General features: G+C 58.1%; 1 protein-coding gene across 10 annotated transcripts in view; it reads left to right on the top strand.

The window, feature by feature from the left end:
- LOC140901098 (inositol polyphosphate 1-phosphatase) overlaps positions 1–16,086 on the top strand; it is a 49,366-nt gene that overhangs the window by 32,343 nt on the left and 937 nt on the right. For 3 of the 10 annotated variants that reach the window (XM_073319316.2, XM_073319315.2, XM_073319313.2), the window contains 6 exons: positions 7,745–8,007; positions 9,524–9,625; positions 13,799–14,016; positions 14,296–14,356; positions 14,683–14,883; positions 15,175–15,349. In XM_073319316.2, the coding sequence (XP_073175417.1) occupies positions 9,622–9,625; positions 13,799–14,016; positions 14,296–14,356; positions 14,683–14,883; positions 15,175–15,349 (659 nt within the window). In that variant the 5' untranslated portion in view covers positions 7,745–8,007; positions 9,524–9,621. Of the gene's footprint in view, positions 1–7,744; positions 8,008–9,523; positions 9,626–10,501; positions 10,599–10,945; positions 11,118–13,798; positions 14,017–14,295; positions 14,357–14,682; positions 14,884–15,174; positions 15,350–16,086 lie in introns of those variants that run through there. The other 7 variants (XM_073319314.2, XM_073319318.2, XM_073319317.2 and 4 more) reach the window with 7 other exon arrangements.

The raw sequence follows: 16,086 nt of genomic DNA, 5'->3' as shown, positions 1-16,086 counted from the left end.
CGAAAGCGGGAACAGGCTCCGCATGGACCAGCCCCCCCCAGCAGCAGCTGAGTGCGGCCCAGTTCCTTTGTTCAAGGCAGGGTCCAGAGGCGGCTGGCGCCCGGTCTCCAAGTGACACCATGTGGGCTCCAAGGCAAAGTCAGGCTCGACATAAGGTGGAGTTCTTTCCAGTGCCGGGGCCAGGGCGGTTTCTCCACCACTCGGAGACGGTTCCTTGAGACATGCCATGGCTCAGCCAGCACCATGGGGATGCAGGAATCACTGGGGGCGGGTCGCTGGCCTGTGCTGTGCAGGAGGGCAACAGATGGTCCCCATGGCAGGGATTTCCCTGGACCCGCCTCCTAGGGGGCAAGTAGGCCCTGCTGAATTTCCTCAACCCCCACCGCCCCAGTTACATGCAGTGTTGCTAATGTAGTCATGGGTTGGAAGCTTGAATTGAAATTGAAACATGAATACGCACTTTAAAAGCATCTACAGTGTATGAGAAAATACTTGTACCCGAGAAAGCAGAATGGGTTGGGAAAGTCTGAACAAAGCCGAGCTTCCCCATACAGCTGTTATTTATGACAATGTCGGCACATTCGTCTCAGCTACATCGACCTCCCTAAGGGTTCCAACTGGTTATTTATAAGCGAGGCCTGACTGAGCTCTCCCCTGACGGCTAGTGATGAGCCGGGACGGGTGGAAAGGCTTCAGGGTAGTTACACGACTCGCCTGCTCTGCCGGGGTATCCGGCAGCCAGAGCTGTGCTGCCCAAGTGATCGATTTTGGCTGGTGTCAGTTACAAATCCTGGTCATGTTAAATGTGGGGGTCATGAAATGTTGTTCTCCTCATTGTATGAGTAAAGGGCAGCAGACCTGTGCTCGGCCTGCCTGAATGAGGGGGTCTCCCGCCGTGCTTACTTTGTGCTCGGGCTTGCCAGGGCTGAGCTCCAGGCTCAGCAGTGCGGAGCCCTGGGACCTCTGGGCTTGTCACATCAGTTAGGAAAGTAACAAACTTGCTTGAGCCCCGGCACCTCGTTCCTTGCAAACTAAGCCCTGGTCACCCGCAACTGAACGGCACTCGCTAAGCAGGAAGTTTGGATGCCAGATCCCAGTGCACAGACAGAGGGTGGGGACAGGTGTTTTGCTTGGTGGGGTGGGCACAGGCACTATCTGACCTGCCCCTCTCTCCTGTTTAAAGACAGAGCTGCTTAGGCTCCGTTAAGTGACCACTGGAGCTGAACTCACTGATAAGGTCTAAGTGCTTAGACCTGCTGCAGGACAGGAGACAGCCCAGCCTGCACTAGCAGCGAGGTCCCCCCCCCGAGAGCCGGTGGGACTGCGAGAGACCCACTCGCAGAGGTCACGTGGCGGGGGCAGCAGAAAGTGACGGGGCAGGGCCATTGGGGACGGAGCGGTAGGGTGAACGGTGGCACGACAAACAGTGGCCAGAGCACTGGACTGTGTTTTAGTGACGTCGCTCCAGAATGCTAGTTCTGTGACTGGGAAACTTATATAAATATATGTTTCCTAGTGGGACACCATTTTTAAAATGCCTTATTTGCCAAGGTCCTTATCTCACATCATCGCTGTCTCAAGAGGTCATTATCTTGGGGAGTTTCTGTACTAAACTTTTTTATTATTATAAATATCTTTTATGTAAGAATGGCCAGACGGGGTCAGACCAATGGTCCATCTAGCCCAGTATCCTGTCATCCCACAGTGACTATTCCAGGTGCTTCAGAGGAAATGAAGAGACAGGCAATCATCGAGTGAGCCATCCTGTTGTCCACTCCCAGCTTCTGGCAAACAGAGGCTAGGGACACTCAGAGCAGGATGTTGCATGCCAGCCTATCCTGGCTAATGGTCACTGATGGACCTAACCTCCATGAACCCTGTTATAATTTTGGCCTTCACAACATCCCTTGCAAAAAGTTCCACGGGGGACTGTGCATTGCGTGAAGAAACACTTCCTTTGGTTTGTTTTAAATTTGCTGCCTATTCATTTCATGTGGCGACTCCTGGTTCTTGTGTTAAGTGAAGGGGTAAATGACACTTCCCTGTTCACTTTCTCCACCATGATTTTATAGACCTCTGTCATATCCCCTCTTAGTCGCCTCTTTTCCAAGCTGAAAAGTCCCAGTCTTATTAATCTCTCCTCCTATGGAATCTGTTCCATACCCCAGTCATGTTTGTTGCCCTTTTCTGTACCTTTTCCAATTCCAATAGACCTTTTTTTGAGATGGGGTGAGCAGAACTGTATGCAGTATTCAAGATGTGGGCATATCATGGATTTATATAGTAAAGTGGAGGAGCTTGGTTTGCCAGACTGATCAGCTAAGCCAATACTGACAACCTATATGAAAAGGCTGCAAAACACTGGGCCTCTGGACTGCATCAACATGCAGAAAGCCTTATAAGCCCGTCACTGTCAAAGCCAATTTTAGAAGAACTTAATGAGGCTGTTAAGAATGCTGGAGACATAACTCAATTTATGTGAACCAACATGGCTGTTGTACCTACTTTCTATTTAAGCAAGAGATACCACACGCTACAAACGGGAGGCCAATGTTAAGTGCATTGTCATTTGTTAATCCTGAAGTTGGACACTGGTTTCGAACAAGACCAGCAAATGCTCCCTATCTTTCTGCAAGAAACTCAGCTGACTGGCTAGACACATGCGGTGCAACAGCGAAAGACTCAGCCGTTGAAAAAGTGAAGACCTCTCCCGCCATATTCAGAATATGTGCACTCATGGCTGATGAAGCACAAGTGCAACTAGGCATCAAGTGTTAAGTCATGGCGTATGTTGATGTCCGTGGTAGGCCAGCAGATGCATTCTAGGTGTTCAGGTAAGAGAAGACACATCAGCTGCATCTGTGGCATCTTAGAAGAGTTAAATGCTTGTCAGTTGAACCCCAGACAGGTGGCTGCTTGTGCATTTGATGGAGCTACAAACTTCTCTGGAAGACATGGTGGAGCACAAGCTTTGCTCAGAGAAAAGTGTAACTCTGATCTCTCCTATACACACTGCAGAGGCCATCTACTCCAGCTAGCGCAAGTACAAGCTGCAGAATCTTCAAAAGACATTAAAAAGCCATAAATTTAATGGCTTTGTTATACTCTTTTTTTCAGCAAGAGTCCACAAGGACTGAACGTCTTGGAAACAAATAGAAGATACACTGGGACTGAAGTTTAAATTAGTCCAACCTGCGAAAACCTACTGGCTTTCTCATGAGCGATTCTTGGCTGTTGTCTTAAAATTACTGCAACCGTTATTACCGGCTTTGGAAAGTATCCCCCAGGATAGGACAGATCTGGGTAGTGAGGCTGATGGACTACTTTTGTTACTAAGTTCAGAGAAGACTATCACCGTTCTCTCTCTTGTAAGTCTACTGTTGAAACCACTTGGGTCATTAAACAATGTCATCCAGGCATCTGCTACAACAGTAGTAGATCTTTGTCCAGCAATAGAAGCTACCCTTGGATCAATCAGAGAGTTATCCATTGAAAATGTACTGGAAGAAACAAAGACTTCAGTCCAGAAGTTGACTAATGAAGGTCCTTAAGTGAAAATGACAAGAAGTGTTTGTTAAGCCAGCTGAAAAAGTACAGAGACTTGATTCTTACAAATCTACAATGCGATTTCTGGATTCTACTCAACCTCTACATAGCTTTTACAGATGCCTGTCTTATAAAACACCGACAGTTGAGTGGAGTGAGGCACGACCAGCAATGGGGCTGCCATGTGCTCAGGACAGAATAGAGAATTTTGAACACAGAGTGGAATATCATCCGACAAACAAATGAAGATTTAACTTCAACTTCTTTATCGTCACTAGTGGTTCGACCCAATCTTTGTGCTCTGTTTCCTGGGATGAAAGACGTAGGAATTCGTCTCTTTCTACTCCCAGTCACAACAGCGACAGCCGAGCGTTCTTCTTCCTCATGGAATAGAATTCTGTGTTCTGAAAGAAGTCGCCGTCTGCCTGATCATGAGCATGTCATGAAGGCCTGGAAGTAAAGGACACACAAGAAGACACCAAAGAGTTGTGCAAAATTAGAACAAGAAACCAAGACGGATGTAGATGTCGTGCTTCATAGTAGCCTTGAGTAGCCAACTTTAATTTTTGTGATGATTTTAAAACATGAGTTAAATCTAATAAAATAGTCGTGAAACATTTTTCAGTTTTTACTATGTGCCATACAGTCCACCTTTGCCCTCATGGTCTCAACCCTCATTGGCCCTCACCCCCCGCCCCCCAAATATTCCAACACCCCCCCAATTTCAATTCCTGGGGAAAACATTGGGCCTGACACTCATGGGCCTGTGCATCCATTGACCGTAGGCCCCACACTGTGGGTCCTCTTGACTCCTCAAGGAGGCAGCGTGGGCCGAGCAAGCCTGGCTCTGTCCTGCAGCTTTGGGCCTATGCTGGGGCTCCAAAGGCCGGGCTCCCTTCCTCAGTGACCTTGGCCAGGTCCCTGCACCTCAGCATGCGTCAGTTTCCCACCAGAAGGACAGAAATAGAGCTACTTCCTCCCTTGCAGGGGGGTGGTGAGGCTAAAGGAAGCCCCATCTGTGAGCGGCCCCAAGCCCTGATGCAGGGGCTGGGAGGTCATGCCATGAGCACGACTTCCCCTGGGGGAATTAGCGAAACCTCCGGATGGGGAAAGGGAAGAGGCAGATTTCGAGCTAGGTCTGGACTTGCAGGTGCCCTAAAATATTCCTGGCGGCCCCAGCCAGTCCTGGAGCAACACAGGGGCTGCTGGGGCCATTTATTAGCCAACCACATCGACTCCTGGGCCAGATTTTCACATGCTCAGCACCCCCTTTGGTTCGGTTCTTCTCTCCAACCGGCTGGAATCTTTGCTTTATGCCTGGAGTTTTTTCCTGTTTGAAGCCACCCTTGAACACAGGGTGATAGCAGCTTGGAGGCGGGCATGCCTCCGGCACGGTCTCTGCCATCCCAGCTCTCCGTGGGATTCTCCATCGGGAGAAAAGTGAACCCCATGCCATGAGTGGGGAACCTGGCTGCGGGAGAGAGAGTGGAAAAGCAGAGATGCAGGGCCGGGGCCACTGGCTTCTCTGCAGAAATGCACAGCAAGGCATGTGACTCTGTCCGCTCCTCCCCAGCCTCAGGTGCAAGGAGAAAGTCATTTAAAAAATCCTTGACTGATTCGGAACTTGTGTGTAAGTTTGTGCGTGCACAGGAGGTGGTGGTGTGGGAATGGCTGAGCCATCAGGTGCTGGGGGTCCAGACTCCTGGGTTCTCTTCCCAGTGCTGGGGGTGTGTGAACTAGTGGGAAGTTCAGGGGAGGGGGACTGGGAATTTTCTCTGTGACCAGCTCTGGGAGAGCGTGTGCTCTAGGGCTGAGAGCAGGGTCTTGGGAGCCAGGACTCCTGGGTTCTTGTCTGTGCTTTACCGTTAATGTTCATGGAATTATCACACACAGAGTGGGACAGTTTGCACAACACTTTGCAGACAAATAAGAGGAACCATCCTGCCCTAAGGCAGGTGCAGTTTCAGTGAGATGCAGCCGTGGGGACACGGGGGAGGAAGGGACAGACGCCCTTACTCAGTATTTGGCTGTCAAAGGACAGGTTTCAGTTCTGTACATGTCAGGTCAGTTTCTTTATCCATTAGCCCGATTCTTGTTGGATTGGTTGGTTTTCGTTTGGGGTTTTGGGCTGAGGTTTTGTTTTAAAAGACTTTTATTTGTGTGCTGTGTCCTGCAGGCTGCGTCTCGCTGCGCCGGGGTTTCTGTGTGGACAGGAGTCGTGGCTACAGCCTGGGGCTTGTGCTGCATTGTGACCGTAAAGGGAGCAGAGATGGGGAAATAACAATGAATGGTTGGAAAGGGTTTGTTTTAATGCCTGCCTCTTTGTGGGGGAGCCCCCCCGGGAACATGGCTGCTCTAACCATTGCTCCATGCAGCCCACAGAGAGATCGCTCACCTGGGCGCCCTGCAGCCATCTCTGGGTGTACCCAGTGTCGCCAGCTTGGTCTGTATCGTTAAACCCGCTGGGCCCATGACATGTTTCCTCAGCGTAAAGGGTTGTCCTTTGTGCCCTGGCCAAACACATTTACATTTTGCCCTTCCCTCTGCCACAGTTACAGCTGGGCTTGGAATCTCCTGGCCCAGGGTGTCTGGGCTGGGAGGTGCTGTGCTTACGGCTGGTGTGCTCTGCACCAGAGGTGGCTGCATTTCAGCAGCGGGGGGAAGAGATGTTGTGGATTTAGGCCACAATCCTACCAGCACTGCAGAATGTGCATAAAACCACGCGTGGGCTGCAGCGTTCGTAGGGCCGGGGCTGTCCATTGGTCGTGTTGTTTGCTGACATGCTTGTCACCGAGCAGCTGAATCGGAGCTGAAAAGGCCAGAGAACCTACCCCACTGGGCAATGAGCCCCACAGGGAGGGCATCTTACGAGCCTCTCACTGCCTCGCAGGGCAGGCTGGGCACTAAAAAGAGCCGGGAACTGGTGCTGCCTGCCCAGCCCGCTGCAGCCACTGATGCAAACTCTGTGCCAAGAGCGTGACACGCAGGGCTGAAGGAAATCAGTCGTACCCCGAGCCCAGTCCTGCATCCTGCATCAAAGGGAGGTGCTGCAGGGCTCATCTCACCCCACCAAGCGCTTAGAATTGGGCAAGGGTCCCCCCTCACCCAGGAAAGCCCTACAGGTCCTATTCAGGGCCAGCAGCCGGCCACATGCATCCCCCTCCCTCCCACTTGTAGTTAGCTGTGGCTGCTGCTGAGCGGGGTGCAAGGTGCTGGTGTGGGGGAGGGTCCCGGGGAGGACGTTAATTCATGCCTGCTCCAGGGGGTGGCAGTAAAGGGGGGGAGGGGTGCATGGCAGCTGATTGTCTGCAGGTGGAGTGGGATTGGTTTCACTATAAAGTGGGGGAGTTTGCAATTGAATTTAGTGCAAATCGGGGGGGAATAGTCCTACCCAGCTGTTCCAGCCTATGGCCGGGGCCGCCAAAATCACGAGAGTGGCATAAAAATGATGAGTTTTTTAAAAATATGAATCAATTTGGGTTTCTCTCTATCCCCCCTTTCTGGTGTCTGAGCTTTTAGGTTTCCACTCCAGTCACGTGTCCAGTTTTTCTCTGCAACCAAGAGAGCTAGTGACTGTCTGTTTTTGTTTGATGAAAACGGAAACTCTCCTGTACGAACATGACTCTGGATGCTGGGCCTGTACATAATCATCCCCTAGTAACCCCCAGTGCTTACTCAGCACTTTTCACAGTGTCACAAAGTGCTTTACAGAGCAGGGCAGGATCCATGGCCCCATTGTACAGATGGAGACACTGAGGCACTGAGCAGAGCAGTGACTTGTCCAAGGTCATTCAGCAGGCCCGAGCGTGTTCTGAGTGTCTGTTAACAGCTGTACAGGGAGGGGCCATGGTGCCAGGTAATGTAATAGCTTACACTAGTTTGGGTTTTGAATGTAGATGCTAGTTCGGGGGGGGGTGCGGGGGGGGGGTGCGCATGTGTGCCTATCTGTGTGTGTTGGGAAACTCCTGCTCTGGGGTGGGAGGAATTTGTCACTATCTTTTCCATGACTGGGATTTGCCCCGTGGGCAGTGAGGCCACTGCGGACCTCCAGGGACATATCAGTCACCTGTTCTACTTTGTGTCCTGCCTAAACTTTCATGTGAAAATACCACACAATGAGCTCAAACGCAGGCGCCAAAATGTCCGTCCAACGTCTGCAGCCCAGTTACTGTGACTTCTTATTCTCCTTGCATTGCAGTGCTGCTGAGGAGCTCCAGGCCTGGCCCGGGCCCTCCGTGCGCCAGGCGCTGTACGAACCCAGAACCAGAAACTGGTCCCTGGCCCAAACAGCTCCCAAGCGAAGCACCGAGGTTCGTCTGGCCCTGCGCCGTGTGCAGAAGACTCAGAACCCAGTAGCACAATCAAGATTTTCCCAAGCATCTAAGGGTTTTTTCGGTGCCTGGGAGTTTCAGCGGGTGTCCCCAGAGCCCTGGAACCTGGGCACCCGGGTCCGAGTGCACGGTAGAGAAACGTTCATCGTCACTGAGTCCTCCAGCCCATCTCACTGCCACGGGGGCGGGGGGGTCTTTTAGCACCAGCTGTGGCCAGGGTGGATGCTGGGTGGGTTCAACCTGGGCTGTTGGGTGCCAGAAAATCTCTCCAGTTCTTAGCCAATCAGAACATCCCCCCGCCGGCTGCTTCTCTGACTCTAGATCAGGGTTCAGAGCACCACCTAGTGGGGGCAGAGTGTGCAGCACCCCTCAGCACCCCTGGTCTGTGGCTGGCTGAGCAGAGTCAGGCTGGGGGCTAATGGCCTGAACCAGGCCTGCCCCAGAGTGCGCACGTGTGTGTGTGGGGGGGTGTAAAGCCATTTCCTCACAGGCTACAAAGCCTTAGCAGAGCTGGGGGTGCAGGGAGCCCAGGGCGGGGCTGACAGGGGGGCTGCAGGTTGGGAGTGAGGGGCGTGGGCAGGGGGATCCCAGGAATAGCAGGGGGCTGCGGGTCGGGGCTGAGGGGCGTCGGCAGCCCAGGGCGGAGGAAGCCCATAGCAGCCGGCTGCGAGTCGGGATCATGGTACCGTGGCACAATGGAGTGAAGGCAGTGAGTGCCATTCCCTCCCTGGCTGTGGCTGGCTTTCTAGGCAGCCCTAGGCCATCCCACACTGGCCCACGCCCCCAGCCAGGGGCTTGCAGAGCCATGGCCCCCCGAAGGAAAGGGCGTTCCAGAGCCATTGGCCATCAGAGGGCGAGGATAAAAACACACAATGCAGCATAAACCACTGGGCCATTAGCCACAGCCATGGCTCCCTGGCCAGGGAACAGCTCCTTCAATGGCGCTGGGCCCTGAGGCCCCTGGATTTATGATTCTCTGTAAACACCCAGCAAAAATCCTGCTTCCTTCGGCCCCTGCGGCCCAGCACTGCCCTCCCCCGTGTGTTCCCCTCCCACCCCAAAGGCAGCTCCTGTGAGACCATTTCTGGGCTCAGCTCCCTTCCCTCCAGGGGCCTGGAGGGGACACGGGTGCTGCTGGACATCGCTCCAGGAGCCTGATACGGCCGGGGGTGATGGGAGAAGCCCATGCCCAGGGATCCTGCCCAGATCCACTGCAGGAAGGGAGCAGGTCCCAGGGGGCAGTGGGCGAGGCTGGGCCTCCCCCACCTGTCAGGGGCAGTGGGCTGAATAGTGCCTGGGGCAGAGGGAGGGTCTTTCTGGGAGGGCTCCCAGCCTTTGGGGGCAGCTTAGAATGTCCATGGGGTGGGGGGTGCGATTTAGTCTTATAAAGGAAGGAAGAAATGCCTAGTGGTTAGAGCGGGGGGGGGTGATAAATGAGAGGGGGGTAGCTCCCTTTTGTGGACACCCAGCCAGCCAGTTGGCTATGGACTTCCTCTTGGTGTCTGTTTTCTACTTGTTTTACCTGTAAAGGATCAACAAGCCCACAGGTAAAAGGAAGGGAGTGGGCACCTGATCACAAAAGCCAATGGGAGGGCTAGAACTTTTCAAAATTGGGGGAAAAACTTCCCTTTGTCTGTGTGTTGCAGTTCTCCGGGGAAGCGGGGAACAGGCAGCAAGAAAAGCTTTAAGCCAGTTAAGAAAAACCATCAGATCATCCCGAGAGACTGCTGATCTGAACCCCCCGATGCGTAAGGAAATTAGGGCATGTCTAGGAAAACATGATTAGGGTTATTTCTTATTGGCCCGTGGACTCTTCAGGGCTAACCCCACCTATTTTTGTTTTGTTATGCTGGACCTCAGGGTTATTCTTGATGTTTGGTTTTTGTAAGTGGGTTTTTTAAATCCAGCAAAAGCCTAAGTTCCAGGTGTATTTCCTTTCCTTTTTTAAGAACAGGACCTGGGTTTTGGTGCCCTAAGAGGTTTGTCCCCGTGTTGTTTAACTTGCTGGTGGCTACAACTGATTTCCTTTCTCAGCTCTTCCCCGAGGGGGGGGTGTGTGTGTGAAAGGGCTTGAGGGTGCCCCACAGGGAGGAATTCCCAAGTGCGCCTTCCTGGGTTCCAAGAGGTTTTGCATTGGGGTGGTGGCAGCATCTACCCAGCCAAGGTCAGAGAGAACCTGTAACCTTGGGAATTTAATACCACCCTGGAGTGGCCAATATTAATTTTTAGAATGCTTGTGGGCCCCACCTTCTGCACTTGAAGTGCCAGAGTGGGGAATCAGCTTTAACGGGGGGTGGGGGGGGGTGGGAGCCAGGACTCCTGGGTTCTATCCCCAGCTCTGGGAGGGGGGTGGGGTCTACTGGTTAGAGCAGGGTGCTGGGAGCCAGGACTCCTGGGTTCTGTCCTCAGCTGTGCCAGCCTTGCTGTGTAGCCAGGCTGAAGTCTCCCCCTCCCTGCCTCAGTTTCCCCTGTTGAGCAGGGGGGAGCGGTCCCGGGATCTCGTTCGTGAACGTGTGTAAAGTGCCAGGTGTCAGAATGATTTGAGAGCGGAAATCAGTTCCTCTTTTACTGACCTGTCAGGACCTGAGTTCAGAGCTCGCTGTTTCACCATGGCAACGACTGATGACATCACCAAGGCCTGAGAGTTGTCCTGATTCTTTCGCGCTGATGTCACCAGCTGTTGCCTGGGAAACCCAGAACCCAAAATTCGGGTCTTGGCAGGTTAGAAACAGCGACTTACCGGGCGGGCCCGATCCGGGCCCAACTCTGCCCCGCTCCGGGCTCCGAGCCGCCGAGGGGCCCGGGGAGGGTCCGGACCCCCGCGAATGGGGCAGTGGGGGGAGGGGGCGGGAGCCAGGACTCCTGGGTTCTGTTCCTGGCCCTGGCCAGGGGGTGGGGGCCCTGAGGGGAGGCTGGACTCAGGACTCCTGGGTTCGAGTCCAGGCTCTGCGCTGACTGGCCTGACCCGTGCCTCGATTTCCCCAGCGATAACCACTGTGGCTAGCGGGGACGGGGGGTCACAGCCGGGGCCTGGGGCGGCGGCTCCGGTCCTAACCCGGGTCCCCCCGGCCTCGACGCCCAAGCACCTGGCGGAGGGGTGGGGGGCGGCCCGGCGCCGACGAGGTTAACCCCGCGGCGTCACATGGCCGGGCGGGGACCCGCCCCTCGCGGGGGTGTCGGGACGGTCCCACCCGTGACTGTCCGCGCCAGCGAGCGGCCGCAGCATCCCTGAGCCCGCGGGTACGGGGGGGCCCGGCGGGGGCCGGCCAGGGGCTGCACGATGCTGCACTCGACCGGGGCCTGGCTTCGGGTGGGGGCAGGACACAGGCGGGGGGGGGCAGGACAGAGGCTGGGGGGGAACTGACAGGCTAGGGGGGCAGGGCACAGGCTGGGGGGGAACTGACAGGCTGGGGGGGCAGGGCACAGGCTGGGGGGGAACTGACAGGCTGGGGGGGCAGGGCACAGGTTCGGGGGGCAGGACACAGGCTGAAATCTGACAGGCTGGGGGGGGGAACTGACAGGTGTAGGGGGGCAGGACACAGTCTTGGGGTGGGAGCTGAGAGGCTGGGGGGAAGGACACAGGCTGGGGGGGGAACTGACAGGTGTAGGGGGGCAGGACACAGTCTTGGGGTGGGAGCTGAGAGGCTGGGGGGGAGCTGAGAGGCTGGGGGGAAGGACACAGGTTGGGGGGGAACTGACAGGCTGGGGGGGCAGGGCACAGGTTCGGGGGACAGGACACAGGCTGAAATCTGACAGGCTGGGGGGGGGGGAACTGACAGGTGTAGGGGGGCAGGACACAGTCTTGGGGTGGGAGCTGAGAGGCTGGGGGGAAGGACACAGGCTGGGGGGGAACTGACAGGCTGGGGGGGCAGGGCACAGGTTCGGGGGGCAGGACAGAGGCTGAAGTCTGACAGGCTGCGGGGGCAGGACACAGGCTGGGGGGGGAACTGACAGGTGTAGGGGGGCAGGACACAGTCTTGGGGTGGGAGCTGAGAGGCTGGGGGGGAGCTGAGAGGCTGGGGGGAAGGACACAGGTTGGGGGGGAACTGACAGGCTGGGGGGGCAGGGCACAGGTTCGGGGGGCAGGACACAGGCTGAAATCTGACAGGCTGGGGGGGGAACTGACAGGTGTAGGGGGGCAGGACACAGTCTTGGGGTGGGAGCTGAGAGGCTGGGGGGAAGGACACAGGCTGGGGGGGAACTGACAGGCTGGGGGGGCAGGGCACAGGTTCGGGGGGCAGGACACAGGCTGAAATCTGACAGGCTGGGGGGGGAACTGACAGGTGTAGGGGGGCAGGACACAGTCTTGGGGTGGGAGCTGAGAGGCTGGGGGGAAGGACACAGGCTGGGGGGGAACTGACAGGCTGGGGGGGCAGGGCACAGGTTCGGGGGGCAGGACAGAGGCTGAAGTCTGACAGGCTGCGGGGGCAGGACACAGGCTGGGGGGGGGAACTGACAGGTGTAGGGGGGCAGGACACAGTCTTGCGGTGGGAGCTGAGAGGCTGGGGGGGAGCTGAGAGGCTGGGGGGAAGGACACAGGCTGGGGGGGAGCTGAGAGGCTGGAGGGGAACTGACAGGTGTGGGGGGGCAGGACACAGGCTGAGGGGGGGGAGCTGCTGCTGCCATTTGGCTTGGCTCCGGCCTGGGATGCTGCCTGGCACTGAAGGGGTTAATGTGGGGCCTCCCGGTTTGGGCGGGGGCCTGACTCAGGCAAGGGGGGGTCCCACTAGAGGGGAGCGGTCTTTGTCCCGGACCAGGGAGCTGTTTGCTGGCCCTGTATGGCCCGGGGGAGGGGGCTGGCGCCCCCTGGGGAGGCCAGAGCTCTGATGGGGCAGGCCCATGGCACCGGTGGGTGAGGGTCTCCCTCCCGAGGCCTGGCAGGCTGCACCCTGCCAACTGCTCCCCACCAGCCAGCCTCGCCCCTCCAAGCCAGCGGGGGGGCTGGCAGCGGGAGGGGCTGGGGGAATTGCCCCAGTCTCCTTTCCCTCCCCCATGCGCTGCCAGCTTGGCCCCAGTGCTCTGCCGTGGGACCAAAGCCAGCATCCCCCACAAGGAGCCTTTGCCTGGGGGAGTGAGGCAGGCCAGAGCCCCGTGGCTCGATCCACATCCCCGTGGCACGTCCCCAGCCATGCCAGGCTAGAGTCCCCATGGCACATCCCCAACCAGGCCAGGCTAGAGTCCCCGTGGCACGTCCCCAACCAGGCCAGGCTGGAGCCCCCATGGCACGTCCCCAGGCCAGGCTGGAGCCCCATGGCTCAGTCCACGGCCCCGTGGCACGTCCCGCACCCAGGCCAGGCCAGAGCCCCGTGGCAGTCCCCTGCCCTCTGGCATTCGGCCTAGCCTCTGTCACATCTGGTAACAGTTTGGGTTAATTTTGGCATGTGCCGTTCTCCTAGAAGCCTTTGGAGCTGGGGGAGCCCTGCCCTGCCTGCCAGGTGGCTCCCCCTCTCAGGGCACCTCCCCGGGCCCTGTAATTAGCAGCTGCTGCTTTAGACCCAGCTATTTTGAGATGGGTTTTGTTAACCCCTTTGACACCGCGATGCCGGGTGGTGGTCCTGGCCCCTCTCCAGCCTGCCCTGCAGCTAGGGGCTGCTCTGAACCCCAGCCCCATGAGAGGGGAGACAAGTCTCATGTCTCCCCATTTCAGAGGGGAAACGGAGGCCTGGAGACAGGAGTTGTCCAAGGTCGTGCAGCGGGTCAGGCACAGAACTGGGAATAGAACTTAGGAGTCCTGGCTCCTAGCCCTTGCTCTCCTGCTAGCCCCACTTCCCTTCCCCATGAACCTGGGAGCCCCACTCCCCCAGTCCTGCCCTCTAATCGCTGGACCTTCCTTTTCACTGTCTGGTGGGCTCTGGTCTCTCGTGGCCTGTGGGAAGGTGTAGGGGGAACCTGGGTGCCATCTAACCCTGCCTCCCTTCCAGACCCCCGCTCCACCATGTCAGCCCTGCTGAAGAGCCTAGTGGGTGCGTCGGAGAAGTCAGCCCGCATCGCCCAGCTGTGCCGCCAGGAGGAGGCGCTCTTCCAGCTGCTCATTGAGGAGAAGACGGGCACCGACAAGAACAAGAAGTTTGTGCAGGATTTCAAGACGCTGGCGGACGTGCTCATCCAGGAGGTCATAAAGCATGACGTGGGCAAGGAGGTACCCGTGGGCACCCTGCAGGGCTGGGGCCTCTCCCCTCTGCCTGTCCGACTGCATCCAAATAGCATCCCCGGGGGGGGGGCCAGGCGGGAGCAGGGGGTGCCCCTTGGGGGCATGGGGAGGGCATCGTATCCCCGAGGCAAGGAGCTGCCTAGGTCCCCATCTATGGACACCCCCCTCCAGGGTCCCCTCACCCCTAGACGAAGGGAGGTGGAGTCTCAAGGGCCTGAGACAAGGGGTTCGTGCTACCCTGAGCTCCCCCTGCCCTGTCTCTTTCAGTTCCCAGAGCTGCACGGCCACATCTGCGGGGAGGAGTCCAACAAGTTTGAGAACAGCCTGGGTGAGTGAGTCGGCAGCGTGGGGACAGGATGGAGCTACCAGTGGGGGGCGCTGTCCCTGGCTGAGTGGGGTCCCTGGTCTCCCATGCAGCATGGTGGCCGGGGCTGAGTTCTTGGGAAAGGTATAAGGGCCCCCACCCCCTGCCATGCTATCCCAGCATGGGGTGGGGAGGGCTTGGGGCAGCTAGTGCTGGGGGTCTGAGCTGGTCCTGTACTGGGGTGGGGGGGTCCCTGATCTGGGGAGCCCCCCTGCATCACACTGACTCCAGCCCCCTTGTACTGGGGGCCCCCAAGCCTGCCCCGTCTGGCTAAGCCCGTCCACCCTCAGGAGAGACCCTGGTGGTGCAGGTGTGCACGACCCAGCGGGACACGGCCTCGCTGCTCTTCAAAATCCTGGACCGGAACCAGCCGGCGGCCGAGCTGCTGGCAGCGGCCATCCACCAGGAGGTGGCGCTGCAGGACCCGGCGCTGGACACCGTGGCGCTGGCAATCCCCCCGGAGAGACTGGCCATCTGGATCGACCCCATTGGTAAGGGGGGTCCCTCGCTGCCATCCCAGAGCACGACACCAGGGGCGCGGGAGCGGCCGGCCTGTCCTGGGGCTGGGAAAAGGTGCTGACCCATGGCCTCACCCCCACGGTGGCTCCTCCCTGCCCTGGAGGGAACCCACATCCCCAGCTCTAGGGCCGAGACCCCCAGTTAGTACCAGTCATGCCAGCATGGCGAGGACAAAGGGAGCAATGTGGCTTTGGCTGGGGGGCTTCGTGCTCTGCCCGGGCGGGGCTTGGAGCCTGCTTCTGACGCCGCCCTCTCTCTGGCAGACTCCACCAATCAGTATATCCGTGGCCAGGCCAGCGTGGCGCCCATTGGTGGCATCTGCCCGTCCGGGCTGCGCTCGGCACTGGTGCTCATCGGGGCGTATGACCGCAGCTCGGGGGACCCGGTCCTGGGGGTCATCAACGAGCCGTTCTTCCGGGAGGACCCCCTCACCCACAGGTACCTGCCCCTCACCGCCAGACCTTCCCCTGAGCTCTGCCCTGGGCACATCCTGGCGCTGCCCCTGGCCTGGGGGGGGTCTGCAGGCACCCCAGCAGCTGGACATTGCTGGGGACCCCGCACAGGGCAGGCCACTAGGTGGAGCCCTTGGCCTGTACCAACCCCACCCTTCCCCCAGGGACTGGGGCAGAGAGAAGTGGGCCGGGGGGTTGCTTTGACAGTGGCTCGTGGCTCTCTCTGATCAGCTTCAGTTCATGGCAGGGACCCCCCTGGGGTGTGTGTAACCCTTTTCCTCACACGCTCTGCTGGTGCCTCTGAACCCTGACCCGCAGCCCCCTGCTGTCCCAGCCCTGGGCTCCTCCCCCCCCCAGCTCTGCCAGTGCCCCTCGCTCCCGACCCGCAGCCCCTGCTAGCCCAGACCTGGGCTCCCCCCAGCTCTGCTGGTGCCCCTCACTCCCGACCCGCAGCCCCCTGCTGTCCCAGCCCTGGGCTCCTCCCCACCCCCAGCTCTGCCGGTGCCCCTCACTCCCGACCCGCAGCCCCCTGCGCTCCCAGCCCTGGGCTCCCCCCAGCTCTGCCGGTGCCCCTCACTCCCGACCCGCAGCCCCCTGCTAGCCCAGACCTGGGCTCCCCCCAGCTCTGCTGGTGCCCCTCACTCCCGACCTGCAGCCCCTGCTGTCCCAGCCCTGGGCTCCTCCCCACCCCCAGCTCTGCCGGTGCCCCTCACTCCCGACCTG

The sequence above is a fragment of the Lepidochelys kempii genome, chromosome 20, assembly GCF_965140285.1.
Source record: "Lepidochelys kempii isolate rLepKem1 chromosome 20, rLepKem1.hap1, whole genome shotgun sequence".
NCBI classification, from domain to species: domain Eukaryota; kingdom Metazoa; phylum Chordata; order Testudines; family Cheloniidae; genus Lepidochelys; species Lepidochelys kempii.
Note: the sequence above shows the minus strand (reverse complement) of the source record. Positions and strands in the feature narration are given on the sequence as shown.